The sequence below is a fragment of the Eretmochelys imbricata genome, chromosome 6, assembly GCF_965152235.1.
Source record: "Eretmochelys imbricata isolate rEreImb1 chromosome 6, rEreImb1.hap1, whole genome shotgun sequence".
Lineage (NCBI taxonomy): Eukaryota > Metazoa > Chordata > Testudines > Cheloniidae > Eretmochelys > Eretmochelys imbricata.
Window position 1 is genome coordinate 67,650,365 of NC_135577.1, and position 18,236 is coordinate 67,668,600.

At 44.8% G+C, this 18,236-nt stretch overlaps 1 protein-coding gene across 5 annotated transcripts in view; it reads right to left on the bottom strand.

Moving 5' to 3' along the window:
• Positions 1–18,236, bottom strand: part of DPF3 (double PHD fingers 3) — a 221,991-nt gene that overhangs the window by 16,607 nt on the left and 187,148 nt on the right. For 3 of the 5 annotated variants that reach the window (XR_013346358.1, XM_077818754.1, XM_077818755.1), the window contains 2 exons: positions 2,951–3,063; positions 128–209 (listed from right to left, as the gene is read on the bottom strand). Coding sequence is in view for 2 of the 5 variants with exons in the window: in XM_077818754.1 (XP_077674880.1) it covers positions 128–209; positions 2,951–3,063 (195 nt within the window). In the remaining 3 variants the exon portion in view is untranslated. The other 2 variants (XR_013346361.1, XR_013346360.1) reach the window with 2 other exon arrangements.

The window sequence follows — 18,236 nt, forward strand, 5'->3', positions numbered from 1 at the left end:
CGCCTCATTGCTCTGAGTCTGGTTCCCAATTCCTTCACCCACCTTGCCCACGGCCACCTTCTGATTTCCTCCCTCCTCCCCATGGGCCCTTCTGTTGCTCTCGATGTAGACTTCCAGAACATGTTACCTTCTGGAGGCTCGGACACTGGTGGGTTTAAGCAATACATGTGATAGCCACGGTCGCAGTCGTCACAGAAGAGCAGCTGGTCCTGAAGCAGAATTGTTGGCAGTGTGGGGGGGAGGGAGGAAGAGAGAGAGAGAGAGAGAGAGAGAATGTTGATTAGTCTATTGCTGAGGTGGGAACAAAAGCATATGTAAATCAGTACTGCACACTTTTGAACATAGCTTTAACAATAAGCACATACGGAACATGAATGGATTTACAAAACCTCACATTTCTGCTTCCAGGGTCAACCACCACACTCTCCTCACTTTGCCACAACAACCCTTTCTGGCCACATCTGAATTGAACAAGACAGCTTGAATTTCTAACTGATAAATCTCCCTTTGAGCTGCGGGAATCCACCAGCAAGATCAGATAAATGGAGAGGCATTTATCCCCGGACCACACCCATATATGAGATTGGATTTTCCACTTCATTATACCCTCATAGATTTAAAGGCCAGAATGGACCATCATGGTCATCTAGTCTGACCTCCTGCACATTGCAGGCCTTTTCTGCAGAAAAGGACCTAGGGGTTACAGTGGACAAGAAGCTGGATATGAGTCAACAGTGTGCCCTTGTCGGCAAGAAGGCCAATGGCATTTTGGGATATATAAGTAGGGGCATTGCCAACAGATCGAGACATGATCGTTCCCCTCTGTTCGACACTGGTGAGGCCTCATCTGGAGTACTGTGTCCAGTTTTGGGCCCCATATTACAAAAAGGATGTGGAAAAATTGGAAAGAGTCCAGCAGAGGGCAATAAAAATGATTAGGGGACTGGAACACATGAGTTATGAGGAGAGGCTGAGGGAACTGGGGATGTTTAGTCTACAGAAGAGAAGAATGAGGGGGGATTTGATAGCTGCTTTCAACTACCTGAAAGGGGGTTCCAAAGAGGATGGATCTAGACTGTGCTCAGTGGTAGCAGATGACAGAACAAGGAGTAATGGTCTCAAGCTGCAGTGGGGGAAATTTAGGTTGGATATTAGGAAAAACTTTTTCACTAGGAGGGTGGTGAAACACTGGAATGCATTACCTAGGGAAGTGGTGGAATCTCCTTCCTTAGAAGTTTTTAAGGTCAGGCTTGACAAAGCCCTGGCTGGGATGATTTAATTGGGCATCAGTCCTGCTTTGAGCAGGGGGTTGGACTAGATGACCTCCTGAGGTCCCTCCCAACCCTGATATTCTATGATTCACAGAACCTCACCCACCCACTCCTGTAATAGACCCATAACCTCTGTCTGAGTTACTGAAGTCCTCAAATCATGATTTTAAAACTTCAAGTTACACAGAATTCACCACTTACTCTAGTTCAACCAGCAAGTGACCCATGCCTCATGCTTCAGAGGAAAGCAAAAAAACCTCCCAGGGTGTCTGCTAATCTTACCCAGAGAGAAATTCCTTCCCGACCCCAAAAATGGTGATCAGTTTGACCCTGAACATGTGAACAAGACCTACCATCCAGAGATCCGGGAAAGAATGATCTGTAGTAACACAGAGCCCTCCCTATCTAGAGTCCCATCTCCAGCCATTGGGGATATTTACTACTAGCAGCCACAGATGGGCTACATGCTATTGTAAGCAGTCTCATTATATTACCACCTCCGTAAACTTATCAAGGTCAGTCTTGAAACCAGTTCGGTTTTTGCCTCCACTGCTCCCCTTGGAAGGCTGTTCCAGAACTTCACTCCTCTGATGGTTAGAAACCGTCACCTAATTTTAACCCTAAACTTGCTGACGGCCAGTTTATATCCAATGTGTTCTTCTTTCAGCACTAGCCCTTCACTTAAATAACTCCGCTCTCTCCCTGGTACTTATCCCGCTGGTTTATTTATAGAGAGCAATCATATCTCCCCTGAGCCTTCATTTGGTTAGGTTAAACAAGCCAAGCTTAAGTCTCCTCTCAAAAGGTTGGTTCTCCATTCCTCTGATCATCTCTGGTGTTACCTAGTCCAGAGAATCCTTTCTTGCCAGGACCTTTTTACTCTCCAGCCTGGACAGAACAAATTTAGCAAAGTTCAGCAGGTTAGTGAGGGTGGTCTGTTCAGTGGCTCACATGTAAATGAGCTGTTCCTATCACGAGGACTGTAGCTCTTCACACTGTCACAAAAAAAACTCTGTTCGGATAGGCAACACCCATATACTGCACTGAAAATCCCCCCTTCGCTCTTAAAACAGAATGCACCCAGACTCTTAAGATTTTTCTGTTTTATTGCTAAAAACAAAATCCAGAGAGCTGCTTGACGTCTATCTTGCTATGGAGCAAAGGAAATAGACTAGATTATCAATAAAAAGTCCCTTCCAACCCAAATGTTTCCATGGTTTTGGGTTTTATCATAAAAATTGAAATTCATATGAGCTTCAAATTGGGTGACACGGGGGGATTAGTAATAGGAGATAGACCTGCCATCTCTAGACCATCACCCATTCAAATCCAGCCCAGATTACAGCTGTTCAATGACCTATGTGACATTGGGTTTGTGGCTTCAGTCCAGTTTCTATGGGACAAGTGTCCAAATCACAAATACGATCATCTAAAGTGGCCTTATATGACACCCATGATAATCTCAGGAGAAACAAATGATTAAATGAGTCACTGCAACTGGACCAGAGAGGTTCTTTCCATGTCAGGGCTCAGGTATACTGAAAGAGCAATGGAGGAGTGACCCATCGCTGCTGCCAGTGTTTTATAGTTTTGTAGTAAACCAGAGGACAGTATTCTAGGGCAGTCATTGCAGTCGCTTTCACCAGCACTAATTTACATTAAAAAAAAAACCAACTCACATCATTTTCAGAGGTCCCGCAAAGGCTGCAGGATTTGCACTCAATGCATTGCCACTTATAGGTTTTTACAGCCTCCGTCATGTTTGTGGTGAATTGCAGGCAGGTAGGGTGTCCTGGAGAAAATTGGAGAGGACTGTTGTTATTACTGTTTACTCTTTTAATTACTTGTTATTAAATTGGGGGACAAAATGCACATGGACATGGACTGATCACAACATGGGCTGCAACTAGCGGATACCAAAGAGGAAAGCAGGCATTAACCCTTTCGCTGCTGGGCACACAAAAAATCAGAGTAATCCCTGCCCAATTCCCCATTGGCAAAGCAGTAATTTGTTCAGAGCTCTTAAAAAAAATTTTAAAATAAAGTGAGAGGAAGAAAGAAATCAGCAGCTCCCAGTTTCAGAGGGAACTCATCCATCTTAATAGGAATGGAATTATGTTTTAATTGGCAGTTAATTCAGCCTGATTGAAGGACTTGGTTGCAATGAGATTTTATTCCTCTTTTCAAAGCTTCCCTTCCCACGGTCTAAAGATCTACAAATAAAAGAGTGATTCTGTAAACTTTGCTTGAGTGGGAGCAGCAGGGTGTGGAAAAGGGGCAAGATACAGCAAGAAGGGGGTGGTTTTTTTAAGAGCTCTGTGCTACTCAAGTTGGTTGGCACTGAAGAAGCCAAATTGCATAGCTAACCCTCCAGGTTAAACAAAAACAAAAAGCCACCAACTCCCACAAACGAATTAACCAAAAGGAATAAATAAGGGAAAGAAAGCTAGCAAAACAGTCACATCTATTTGGGAAGGACAAATTGCCAGAGTGACAACCCTCGCTCCTACATGCGTGTTGACTCCAGCTTTGTGAAACAGCAGTACCACCGTGCGGGGTCAGCAATGGGCTTTCTGGAGGGGAAAAATATAAACAAACAAGCAAACCAAGGTAGGATGAGTGTTCCTTCTACAAAACAGAACATGAAAAAAAAAGCTACACCATTGAAATAAAGTACTGTACCCCAAGGTCACCATTCAAGGTTGAGACAGTCTTTGGTCACCTGGAGTTAAATATTGTCTTCATTCTCAGAAAACATTACGTTTTTCACCCTCTGTTGTATATACAAGTATTAACACTGCATACTGCATGGGAGAAAGTGGTATATAAAGGAAGTGTGTGTGTATGTATATAAGACACACACACACACACTAAATGTAGTTTTGGACATCTTCAGGAATATTGTACAAATACACAATGTTTTGCCTCTTGCACACCTGCCATTATTGGGCAGCTATTAATAGGGAGAGAAAGAAAATCCTTTTAACTTCATTGTTGTGGAAACATTTGTAGGAAGGTGGTCAGAGTAGAAAAGTGGAAGACATTTTGCTAGTAAAGAAATTAAGGTCTGTCATTCCTTAGTGGTTACAAATGTGCATGTGAGAATGTTCCTTTCACTACCAAATGCCTCAGCAATGTTTCTCTCTTTCTGTTATACTTTCCCATAATTACTATACAATATTTGGAAGCTTGTATTTTCTCAGCAGTTACGTAAATGGTTTCTGAGAGCGGCTGGGTAACCCAATAATGCTGACAGAGAATAGCCATTCTTATAAATCAGTTATTATACAATCACCAATTGCTGTAGGATTCTGGGTCTCTGGTTATGCTATTGTGGGATTGGCATGAGAACTAAGGACATCTAGTGGTAAAATACATGTTCATAAATTAAGAAATGAACAGATCATAAAGGGGAGGCAGTATTAAAGGAAGGAGAAATCAGTGTCAGAGTCTGTTAATGTTCTTCTCTTAAGAGCTGGAATAAACAGTTTCATTGAGAGTAGTGACAGGCCCAGACCAAAACCCTGGCTAAGAAGAACCCCAATCTTTGGAGTATTTGAAATCTCAACACAGAACTAGATCCAGATTTTGCAAACAGCACCTATCATTATGATGGATCAAACCAAAACCAAGGATCTTGAACTATGAGGTGTCCAGACACAGATTTTGTGATTTGAGCCCATCTCTAACTGAGAGTGACTCAGGGGATTATTGCTGAATGGAGCCTGCAGAACCTGACATGACACTTGGTTGGTCCTCCAGGGTTAACTCCTGGCAAAAACAGAAGTTCATTTTAATGTCAGTAATCTGAACAAGCACACCACACGACATGTAAGAGAAGAGTTCATTGCAACAGCAACTAATTGATGTCCACAAAGGCTGCACAGTGCTGGGATATATCAAGCAAACCCACTCAGACAGGGACCCCATGCACTAATCACAGAATTACGAGCTTCAGTCACACATGAAATCAACACTGGGAGGAATGGAATGAAATTTAACAGAAAGTAAATTAAGGCTCAATATGCACACACACACACAAACCCTGCATTGTCTGTTACTCTTGACAATATCTCCATCCTGCCTGGCAATCAGACCCATAACCCAGGAATCATTCCCTCTCCTTTCCCCATAAATCCAGACTGTTTCCAAATCTTTCCACTTCTTCTTCCATAATGCTTTTAGAATCCTGCTTTTTATTGTCCAGACTCAAAAACTCTGATCAAGGCACTCATCACCACATATCGTAAATACTGTAACCTGCTCCTCTTCAGCTTCCCTGACACCAACATCATCTTCTTCCAGTCTGTATAAAGCACAGCTGCTAAAGCTGTACTTCTTGACTGTTCTTCTGGCCACATCCTCTTCCTTTTCAAATCCCTCTACTAACTTCCCCTCTTACACCACATGAAGTTCAAGTTTCTTGTTCCCGCTTTCAAGGCCCTTCCCAGGTTTACCCCTCCTTCCTTATCTATGTCTGTCTTTTATCATGTCACTCCTGGCCCTATTCTCCTTTGCTAATGAGACCAGCCTGGACCACCTACTTCTCTACTCCTCCCCAAAACATCTGTGCAATTTCTTACACGCTGCTCCTCATCCAATGGATCCCATTCCTGAACTGATTCATCCCTCTCCTTCTTTAAATCCCTTCTCAAGACTTGCATCTGCCACAAGGCCTACAAGAAATCAGCCACTTTAAGATGGCTAGGTTGAGTTGGGGGAATAATGATAATGGAGATTGTAAAACATTTCCCATTAGTCGGATCTACTAGCAGTGCTAGTCTGGCCTATTTTTAGAGGAAGTACCTGCAAGGGGTGCCAGTTCATGCAGCCCGCCATGCCCTGTCCCGGAATATTGTGAATGTCGAAGAGGCAACTACAGGTTGCCAAACAATTGCACATACCCTAGGACTAGCTCTCTCTGCTAAACCAGAGTTTCTTCACTTTCTGAAGAAAGAGATTGTCTCATGGATACTTGTCCTTCCAGCTTCCAAGTCAGGTTCTTATTCATGTTCACCACACTCCTTTGTGGTGACCATAGCCCCAATCCAACTCCTCCTGCAGCCAATGGAAAGACTGCCACTGACTGCACGGTGAGTTAGATCAGGCCCTCTAGTGCTTGAAGAATTTGTCCATGTACAGTTCATAGCATTAAAATCAAATGAGTTTTCTTTTCCCTGCTCTCCTTTCTGGCTCTCCAGCTCCACTCTAGACTGGCCTTGTGTTCCACATGACACAATGGACACTCCATAGCAGAGTGCTCCTGTGGCTATACTCCCGCAGCACATCTAAGCTCCAGAACAGAGCAGCTCCTGGCACTCCCTCTGCTAAGAATGGAAGAGCCAAACTGAACCTGAGTCTGGTAGACACATTTTTGTAGCAAAGAGTCCTGTGGCACCTTATAGACTAACAGACATATTGGAGCATAAGCTTTCGTGGGTGAATGCCCACTTCGTCAGACGCATGTAGTGGAAATTTCCAGAGGCAGGTATAAATATGCAAGCAAGAATCAGGCTAGGGATAACGAGGTTAGTTCAATCAGGGAGGATGAGGCCCTCTTCTAGCGTTGAGGTGTGAACACCAAGGGAGGAGAAACTGCGTTTGTAGGTGAAATAAATATGGCTAGCCATTCACAGTCTTTGTTTAACCCAGAGCTGATAGTGTCAAATTTGCAAATGAACTGAAACTCAGCAGTTTCTCTTTGAAGTCTGGTCCCGAAGTTTTTTTGCTGCCGGATGGCTACCTTTAAATTTGCTATTGTGCGTCCAGGGAGATTGAAGTGTTCCCCTACAGGGTTTTGTATATTGCCATTCCTAATATCTGATTTGTGTCCATTTATCCTTTTACTTAGGGTCTGTCCAGTTTGGCCAATGTACATAGCAGAGGGGCACTGCTGGCACATGATGGCACATATTACATTGGGTGGACATGCAGGTGAATGAACCCTTCAGACAGAGACCAACACCTACAAGATCTTCACCAAGTATTCTCAAAACTATGATAACCGCACGAGGAAATAAGGAAACAGATCAACAGAGCCAGATGTGTACCCAGAAGCCTCCTGCTGCGAGACAAGCCCAAGAGAGAAACCAACAGAACTCCACTGGCCATCACATACAGTCCTCAGCTAAAACCTCTCCAACACATCATCAGTGATCTACAACCCATCCTGAACAACGATCCGTCACTTTCACAGGCCTTGGGAGGCAGGCCAGTCCTCACCCACAGACAACCCGCCAACCTGAAGCATATTCTCACCAGCAACTACACACCGCACCATAGTAACTCTAACTCAGGAACCAATCCATGCAACAAACCTCGATGCCAACTCTGTCCACATATCTACACCAGCGACACCATCACAGGACCTAACCAGATCAGCCACACCATCACTGGTTCATTCACCTGCACGTCCACCAATGTAATATACGCCATCATGTGCCAGCAATGCCCCTCTGATATGTACATCGGCCAAACTGGTCAGTCCCTACGTAAAAGGATAAATGGACACAAATCAGATATTAGGAACAGCAATATACAAAAACTTCCTGGACACACAATAGCAGATTTAAAGGTAGCCATCCTGCAGCAAAAAAATTCAGGACAAGACTTCAAAGAGAAACTGCTGAGCTTCAGTTCATTTGCAAATTTGATACCATCAGCTCAGGATTAAACAAAGACTGTGAATGGCTAAAAGAAAAGGAGTACTTGTGGCACCTTAGAGACTAACCAATTTATTTAAGCATAAGCTTTCGTGAGCTACAGCTCACTTCATCGGATGCATACTGTGGAAAGTACAGAAGACGTTTTTATACACACAAACCATGAAAAAATGGGTGATTATCATTACAAAAGGTTTTCTCTCCCCCCACCCCACTCTCCTGCTGGTAATAGCTTATCTAAAGTGATCACTCTCCTTACAATGTGTATGATAATCAAGGTGGGCCATTTCCAGCACAAATCCAGGGTTTAACAAGAACGTCTGAGGAAGGGCGGGGGGAGGGGGGGGTAGGAAAAAACAAGGGGAAATAGGTTACCTTGCATAATGACTTAGCCACTCCCAGTCTCTATTCAAGCCTAAGTTAATTGTATCCAATTTGCAAACGAATTCCAATTCAGCAGTCTCTTGCTGGAGTCTGGATTTGAAGTTTTTCTGTTGTAATATCGCAACTTTCATGTCTGTAATTGCGTGACCAGAGAGATTGAAGTGTTCTCCGACTGGTTTATGAATGTTATAATTCTTGACATCTGATTTGTGTCCATTTATTCTTTTACGTAGAGACTGTCCAGTTTGCCCAATGTACATGGCAGAGGGGCACTGCTGGCACATGATGGCATATATCACATTGGTAGATGTGCAGGTGAATGAGCCTCTGATAGCGTGGCTGATGTTATTAGGCCCTGTGATGGTGTCCCCTGAACAGATAATGGCTAGCCAACTACAAAAGCAGTTTCTCCCTTGGTGTTCAGACTTCAACTGCTAGAAGAGGGCCTCGTCCTCCCTGATTGAACTAACCTCATTATCCCTAGCCTGATTCTTGCTTCCATATTTATACCTGCCTCTGGAAATTTCCACTACATGCATCCAACGAAGTGGGTATTCACCCACGAAAGCTCATGCTCCAATACATCTGTTAGTCTATAAGGTTCCACAGGACTCTTTGCTATTTTGGTAGATTCACAGTGATAACATAAAAGGCCTGTTTTGCAACTACAGGTATTTCTGAAAAGGCTTGCACAAAGAGCAGCCCAAGAAATGGCCTACATGACAAGATGTGGTGGAGCTGTGTGCGACAGGGAGCTATAAAGGTTTTACTGCACCATATCTGTGGTTGTGATTGCCTAGAAATACTTTTATTTCTACAATCCCGGGATAAACTGTATTTAGGGAAGGCAAAATGCTCTTGAGATGTGCAATGAAGGTTCTGTAGTTGAAACTCAGTTAATAATCCAGATTATAACAGACTCCAGTTCAGTCTCACATACCCGTATGAGCTCTGCAAGCTAACAGGAGTAAGAAGTAGCTCAAATGTATTGCGTCCTTAAAGTCAATAGACAGAATGCTAAAATGCACACAGGCACTAGCTTGGTCAAAGGTTCACCAAGTCACTTTTCTAACAGACCATAACTGCACTCTAACGATAACTTTCGCTATGGAACAAATGCTATAAACAACACATACAGCCAAACCTGCACGAAGGAGGGTAGCAGCAAGCAATCCCTTGGCTGTAAGCAACCAGTTTAATGCACAGATATCCCTGACTCAGAACTCCAAATCTGAATGAACACTCGCCATCACTGTGGACGTTCAGATCTGGATCTGAACTCTGTGGCTCAGGCCTACATGGCCAGTACTTTATAGTTCTCCCAATGTTGCTTCAAATGTCACATTATTTGCTCTTACAGCACATCCAGTAGACAGCTGATTTGGGGGTGGGAGAGATCACTTCAGAAATATTAACTGGGTATGCAGACAATGCTAGTACAGGCTAGTAGAGAGGAAGATTTTACACAAATACCTTAAAAAATATTTGAATCTCTCCAGTCCTCACAGACTATGTGACACTAAAGACCAGGAATGACTCTGCGGCCAATAGTGATCTGCTGCATCCAGGCATTCTGCGATCAGTACAAACCTTAGAATGGCTCATTAGTCCTTCTTCAATAATGAATTCTGCATCACAAGGTTAATTGTAACTATGTGCGCTGTCACAACCACTGCAGACTGTTTAAATTAACAATCCAAATCAATAATCTTTTCCAAACAATAGCGGAGATGATTTTGAGACAACAATAAGCACCAGCTTCATTTTTTTTAAAGAAACAAATCTAAAAATATTTATGCTAAGCAAAAGGGATTTTCACCCAGTTTCAAAAGGAACATATAATCAGCATACAGTGCAACTGTCAAAGAAGATTATGGTATTTTTCAGTCGTTTCCTCAACCTTGTATGTGTGGTGAGGTTTTTGTTTGTTTGTTTTTGTTTTAATCAATGGCATAATGAAAACCCATGGGGATCATGGTTACCTTCTGTCAGTAGTCCATACAATATTCAGGTCTTTAAACAACCACAGATAGATGGTACAGGTAGAATGCTCAATGCTGCAACCGACCCATAGAGGTAATGGAAGTTCCACGGGTAAAGTAACAGCAGAAATCAAGCCCTTCATAGTGCTAAGATGGAATCAGTGTTGCTATAACTGATGTTGTTATTACAAGGAATTAGAGCAATTACTGAAAATAAAAAGGGCAAGCTGTAATTCTAATGGGGGATATCATGTAAAGTACAGATCCTGTCCTCACTTGTCTGCCTAAAGATATAGTTTATAATGCTTACACATGTGCAGTATTGCCAACACCAGGCTTTCAAAAATCATGAGTCAGGCCCCTGCAAAATTATGAGATTGTCTTAAAATGCATAAGATTTCTAAAAAATAATAATAAATTTTGGGTTCTTTTCATTTGCATTCTGGTATTTGCCTCTCGGGGTCCCATTCTGAAGCTTTCCTCAGTAACCATAAGGCTAGAAACATGTAAATATGAGAAAGCTGAAATTCTCTATAATCACAGGATTCCAGGAGCCGGAACTTTAAGAAAAAGCACCATGTGTCACAAGACTCATGATCAAATTACAAGAATTGGAAAAACTGGGTATTTATTCTTGGAGTTTCCATAGCCCTTTCTATCATCAGAGCTCTTTCTCAAAATACTAAACCTCTAATTGTGCCAATATTTACGCATGTGAATAGTCCTAGTGACTTAAAGGGGACTATTCATGCACCTAAGTGTTTGCAGGATGAAGCCCTAATTCACTGATCATCACAATAGCCCTGTGTATTGGGGAAATACTGTTATTCCCATTTTACAGATGGGGAAGCTGGGGCACCGCGAGATTAAGTGATTTGCCCAAGCCTACAGAAAAAATCAGTGTCAGAATAGGGATTAGCACTCAAGAATTTCTGGCTCCAAGTCCTCAGAACAGACCACAATTGAATTCAGCTCTTGAAATCACTGAAACTGTTAAAAGCATCAGTGCCGGATATTGTTACACCCAGCCAGTATTCTATTATTAAAGAAAGAGAGGAGAAAAGGAGGCACTAAAAAGCTTATTTCTGCCTCTTGGTAACATAAGAGTGAGAAAATCTGCCCTTTTCTTTTAATAGAGTCACTATATGAATACGCACATTGCTGCACCCCAGCGAGAGATAGTTGGCATTCTGTGGGCGAGCAACACCAGTGCTGCAGATGCTGCTGACCAAATGCCTTAAAGGGTTCTGGTGGCCTTCGTTAATAGACTAATTAGCTTGATTCAGTCAGCTAGCTCCAATATGCCAGTAATTGTGGAAGAATTAACTCCATCAATAATTGAGGGGGATCTGAGGCCATTCAGCTGTAGCAGAGCACAGCAATCTTCACCCCAAAGTTTCTCCTTGACCAGTGTGGACAAAGGGGAAGAAAGAAAAAAAAAAGATACTCTGATGCCCTAGCACTTGGGAGGTGCAGACAACTGCATTCAAGAGATGATAGTTAGCTCCCAGGTACTGCCAGTTCCAGTGAAGTAATGCATTGGAATTAAAAAGAATATCAAATAGAATGAACCCTGTTTTAAGTGGTCACCCACGGCGCCAAAAAAACTCTTGCATAATAGACACTGGGCCAAATTCTGCTCTGAGTTATGCAGGTCTGACTCCAGCTGGAGTCAATGGGAATTGCATATGTGCAACTGAAAGGAGAATTGGCGTGTGGTCTATATATGAAGTTCTCCTGGAAATGCTAGGGATGTTTTATAGTGGTTGTTTAGTCCATAGAGCTGGCTTCACTGTATTCATTCACATGCTTTCCAAGTGTTGTGCAGGACTGTAGTCATGCAAATCTCAATGATCATTATGGGAGTGAGTCTCCTAGCTAAATACCTCCCAACCTGAAGCAATTCTTTGAAAATCCTCTAGCCTAGGAAGCTAACCAGCCAGATCTCTCTCTCTAGCCTTGATTATACGACACATTTTCCCTTAAAATTTCCCACCATGGCTACCAACCCCATATGTACCCTGAGAGTGCTAGCATACATGAAATGCTCGCAATTTTAGGTAAAGCTTAGGTAAAAATGTGTAGGGTAGACACAGCCCTTTTCTCATAAGGCAAAAGCTCTGACATGACATGACATGCCATATTTTTAACAATTCTGTGTTTATACTGATTGAACCAATCTGCTATCAATTATTCATATTTTTAAAGGGAAAAACCCCAGCACTTGCTGGGCATTAAAAAGTGTAAAACAAAAATACCTGCCACTATTTGTACAAGACCGACCAGCAAACAAACAAAAAACCCACAAAGTTGTGAGCTCACCACATTAGCTAACACCCAGGAAATCTCTGATCAAAATAAATCATGAGCTAGTACCTAAAGCAAAGAGCAAAGAGTTGGGAGTTCTAGGTTCTGTGCCCAGCCTTGCCACAGACTTCCAATGAGAGCTTGGGCAAGCCATTTAACCTCTTTGACTCAGTTTCTCCATCTGTCAAATGGCATTAATTATTGTGACAGGAGTTTGGTGAGGCATAATTTGTTAATGTTCATAAGGCACTTTGAGATCTGTGAAGACAAGATGTTATAGGTGCAAGGTCTTTATTAATAGAGCTGACGAAATTACCAGTGCTAATTATTATCATTATTCATCAATGTTGCATAAATAATGAAGTCAAAAATAGATATGTTAATTTCAGCTCCATTATAAATACAGGTGTTGGGGAAAACAATCGATGTTTGCCAATGGTAAAGGACCAGAGATGTAAGGACAATGTGTTTAAGCATGGAAGATATTTAGAAAGAAAATGAGGAATTCATCAACTGGGGTAAATTCTGCTATTACAGGCAAGCATCTTGACTGTAGAATTAACTGAGAGCAAAATTTGGCTCAAAGGATGCGTGTATTATAACATTATGTACATATCTGCGGGGGGGGGGGGTGTTGTGCACATACACACACACACACACACCCTACCCGAGAGAGAGAAAAAACAATTCATTCTAGAAGGGTGTGCTCTGGAAGATTTATTTGTAACAGTTTGGGATGACCTGCATAACACACAAGTGGCAAAGCAATAAGTGAATTATTCAGGCGATATCAAAAGAGTGCCAGTAAAACGTTTATCCCACCTCAAACCATCATGTCTTCTGAATATGCTGCTATTTTACACACAAATACCTTTAAAATGCTTTAGAGTGTTTTTAAATGGTTTTATTGGTACTTCTAAAAATCTTTTCCCCTGTAAATCCAGACTTCCTTAGTACACATACTCCAGCTGTACAGGTCTTAATATACCTAATAGATTTTAAAAGCCTCTAAAATTACCTAAAATCACTTTAATATAAATAAAATGTCATAATGTGAGAGTTCTATATTTTGGGCTAGAATTCAGGGTACAAGTTCTCTATGTCTCACTGGACAATTGGGAAGAGGAAGTAACTTACCTGTAACTGGAAGTTCTTTGAGATGTGTGGTCCCTATCTGTATTGCAAATGCAGGTGCACATGCGTGCCATGCACCAGAGCCAGAAGTTTTCAGTAGCAGTATCCATTGACCCACACATGTGTCATACATTGCCTCATGCTCCAGGCAAGGTTATAAAGGGCCATGCGCGGTGATGCACCCGTAGTCACCCTCTTACAGCTGAGTAGCACACTCCGCAGCAGCAGGGACAGTGGGCAGGTACTGGAACACAAATAGGGACCACACATCTCAAAGAGCCTCCAGTTACAGGTAAGTAACCTCCTCTTCTTCTTAGAGTGCTGGTCCCTATATGTATTCCAAACGTGGATGAGTATCAAGCAGTGATCAGCTTGGAGGCGGATGCGAGGAAGCAAGAGGTATCGCCATCTGCAGGACGGCCTGTCCCACAGCTGTGTCTTCTGCCACTTCCTGGGTGATGGCGTAGTGGATGGTGAAGGTATGCACGGAGTGCCAGGTCACCGCCCAGCATATGCCATGCCAGGGGATGTCAACCAGGGAGGTGGAGGTGGCCGCATGTGCCCACATGGAGTGGGCCTTAATCCCGTCAGGCAGCAGGGTGTTAGACTGCCCATAGCACTCTGTTATGCATATAGAGGCCCATTTTGATATGCTTTGTGAAGAGAGGGCTTGGCCCTGCAACCTCTCTGCAATGGCTACGAAAAGGCATGGAGGGGTGCAAAAGGCACAGGTTCTGTCAAGGTAGAATGCAAGTGCATGGCGGACATCCGATGAGTGCAGGGTCCTGTCCACCAGAGTGGTGTGTGGCTTAGGATGGACGACTGGGAGTGGCTGGACTGATTGAGGTGAAATTCCAAAACTACTTTCGGGAGAAACTTAGGGTGAAGGTATCCTGGAACTCTGCCACCGTGGACGGCAATTTGCTGAAGTGATGGCCACGAGAAAGATGACCTTCATGGACAACTGTGAGAGGGAGCACATAGCCAGGGGCTCAAAGGGAGGTCTGGTGAGGGCAGAGAGTACAAGATTGAGGTCCCTGGGGGGTGTAGGTTTAAGGAGCAATGGGAAGCTGTTCATCAGCCCTTTCAGAAAGCAGGTGGTGATAGATAAACATCGAGTGGGAGGAAGGCACTCAGCGCTGCCAAGTGGACTTGGACCGAGCTGGGGGCAAGGCTTGAGATCTTGAAGTCCAGAAGGTAGTCCAGGGTGGTGGAGACAGAGATATCACTGAGCGGGAGATGGCGTCATTGCGTCCAGGAAATGAAACACTTCCATTTCGCTGCATAGCACGCACATGGGGAAGCTTGTCTGCTGAGTGTAAGTATGTGCTGCACCAGTGTCGAACAAGCATTGTCTTGCAAGCCCCATCCAAAAGCCAGGCCATGAGGCAGGGCAGGCCTGGGCTGGGATGTTGGACTCCATCCTGGTCCTGCATGAGGAGGTCCAGCAGCACAGGGAGGTGGATGGGGGGTGGACATGTGTAGGGGCATGTGTCCATTCAGGTGGGCACCCCAACTGGCTAAGGAGTCGTCCATGGTGAGAGTGGCAGTTGGGACAGGAATGGTGAAGGCGGTGCACCTTGGAGGGGTCGGTCCATTAGGCGAGCGGGGCCCGGACCAGACATGGGACAGTGTAGCATCCAGGTAGTTGATGTGGTGTCTGCAGACTGATAGGAGCCACAGCTTTAGACAGCACATGTGCAGGCGGGTCTGTGGAGTCATGTGGGGCAGGCCGCCATGTGGCTGAGGCAGAGACTGCTGCGCACCATGGCACGTGGGTTGCAGCATAGGGCTGCCACTAGGGATGTCAGGGTAGGAAAAGGCCCAAGCTGTCCCAGAATCTAGGCATGCCCTGGTGAAGTGGATTGTCCACCTCGGGACAAGCACAGATTGCTCCTCGTTTATACAGATGTCAAGAATGCAGATGGCCAATGTCATCTCTGCGAGGGATGGTGTCACCAGAAGCCAGTCATCTAAGTAAGGAAACACAGAGTACCCCAGTTGTCTTAGTTGGGCTGCCAAAACCACAAAGACTTTGGTGAAGACCCTTAGAGCTGTCACAATGCCAAAGGGGAGAACTCTGAAATGGCAGTGGTTGTCACCCACACGGAAGTGAAGAAACTTGTGGTGAGCCGGATAGACATCAATGTGAAAATAAACATCCTTCATGTGTAGAGCTGCAAACGATGCCTCCTGTAGGAGGGATAGCATGATGAAAGCGAGTGTCACCACACGGAAATTGATTTTCCTAATGAAAGTATTGAGTAGTAGGAGATTGAGGATGGGGCAGATTCCTCCTCCCTTTTTAGGGTTGAGAAAGTACAGGAAATAGAAGCCCTTGCTGATTAAAGGATTGAGCACCGTTTGATCGTGCCCTGTGCCGGCACACGAGCCTGGACGGAAGGGTGTAAGACCTGGGAAGGCAGAGATGGGTGGTGGTATGGGTCCCAGGGCAGCCAGTGTACCCAGGGGGTTGGGTCCCGGGGATACAGCAGGCCCCAAGGATATCCATGGCAAGGCAGCGGTGCGGGAGTGTACAGAGCCCAAGCTGTGCCATGACACAGGTGAGAATGATGGTTCCCCTGATGAATAGCTGTCTGAGTCCAAAGAGACCTCGAGTAGCAGTAGAGCCGTCAATGTGGGCCATCTGTGCTTAACTGCCAGGTGTGGTCTCTGTCAAAAGAGGAGTGGTACGTCCCCCAGAGTAGTGGGCTGAAGTACTGAGAGCAGTGGAGGGGTGGATATGGCAGGTCTAGGTGCGCTGTTGGGAGCAGAGATTTGGTGCACCCAGGCATCCAAGGGATATCTCTTGGACCACTGGAGCGTGGAGGCATGTGCAGTGCGGAATGTGGAGACTCCAGTCACAATGGGGGTGCATGCCATGGAGGGCAGTCTCTTTGCACAGCTGGGACGGCAGTCGCGGTACCAGTGCCTCCTCCTTCCTTTTAGCTTTACCCACTGCATGGGGGAGCTTAGGAGGTGGCACGGTGGGGTTCATGTGCGATGTCTCACCCAACCTGGCACGGCTCGGGGAGGAAACACTGTGCTTTGGGGCAGTCTGCAACAGGGACTTGCTACAGTGCCCATGAGAACACTTACAACCCTCTCACTTGGACTTGCCCTGCACCAGTGGTACTGATGGATCTGGGCAGGAGGCAGTGGGTGGAGCACTCGCCACCGGTGAAGGGAGGTGCACTGTCAGTTCCATCGGTCCTGGATTAGACTCCCCACACAGCTAGAGACCATTCTCCATGAGGAACTTCCGGAGTCGCAAAAGACGAGCCTCGCAGGTCTGAGGGGAAAAGGACTTGCAGATCTCACAGCATGCAGCAAGATGCACCTCCCCCAAGCAGTACGAGCAACAGTGTTGCTCGTCACTCACTGAGAATGAGCAAGGGCACAACGCACAGTTTTTGAACCCCATAATGTGGGGCATAGTCCCCCAGCGAAGTCGAGACAGGCCCTGAGCAGGGCAAGACCAATCATACCAACTAATTATGAACTGTCTACACTATTAAGAAAAACTAAACTAGCTGCGTACATAGACTACAAGCATGGAGGAAAGAGGATTCCGACTCCGACCATGCAGCGCTAAGAGGGAACTGAAGGAGTGTGGCCCACGCGGCCTCTTATAACCTCGAGCATGGGGCAACATACGACGTACATGTGGGCCAACGGACACTGCTATGGAAAACTTCCAGCTCCGTCACATGGCGTGCATGTGCACCTGAGTTTGGAATACATATAGGGACCATCACTCGAAGAAGAATTTTCCCTTTCCACTGCTATCAAGCTGCCATGTAAATCCTGCAGTTGTAACAAACAGCATCAGAAGTTATACCTGTCACTGGTGCAGAACTTACTATTGCACATTCTGCTGCCCTGGATCTAGGGCCACAGTAATATGGAGGACGGATTCCACATTTGATGGGGAAAGGAAAAAACCCTTCTGGAGCACTCACTGGTGGTGAGTTCTCCACCCACTGCCTTTTTGATTGGGTTGCTTAGGGTGTCAAACTTTAAAATCCTAGGGGACAGTTCAGTGACTGGTGTAAATTAGAGCAACTGCGAGGCTGCTCTAACTTACAGTTGCCTGCAGCAGTCATCCAAAAGGCTGTTGTGGCAGTCAGGGATCTCCAGAGTACAGTGCATTCTGGCTAAGTCCCATCCCTTGACTTACTATTGTACTGGGGACTGAGAGGTTGGATGGTGTTTCAGCTGCTTAGGCCATCCTTTAGAATGCTTTGTGCAAAGCAGCCCTACCATAGCTGAGGATCTGGCCCTTTGTTTTGAGTTGCTCAGAGGTTTGGAATATTACAAGCAGTCAAGAGGAGATGGTGTACTGGGCAAAATGCAAGTGAAGGGCAAGGTGCACGACAAAGGCTTATCACCTGGCTCTGCAATTCACAAGAATATCTTCAGCACTTATGTAAAGTTATAGAGAGATAGAGATATAGATATGATGCACCTGAGTCTCCTCTGGTGTACACCAGTTT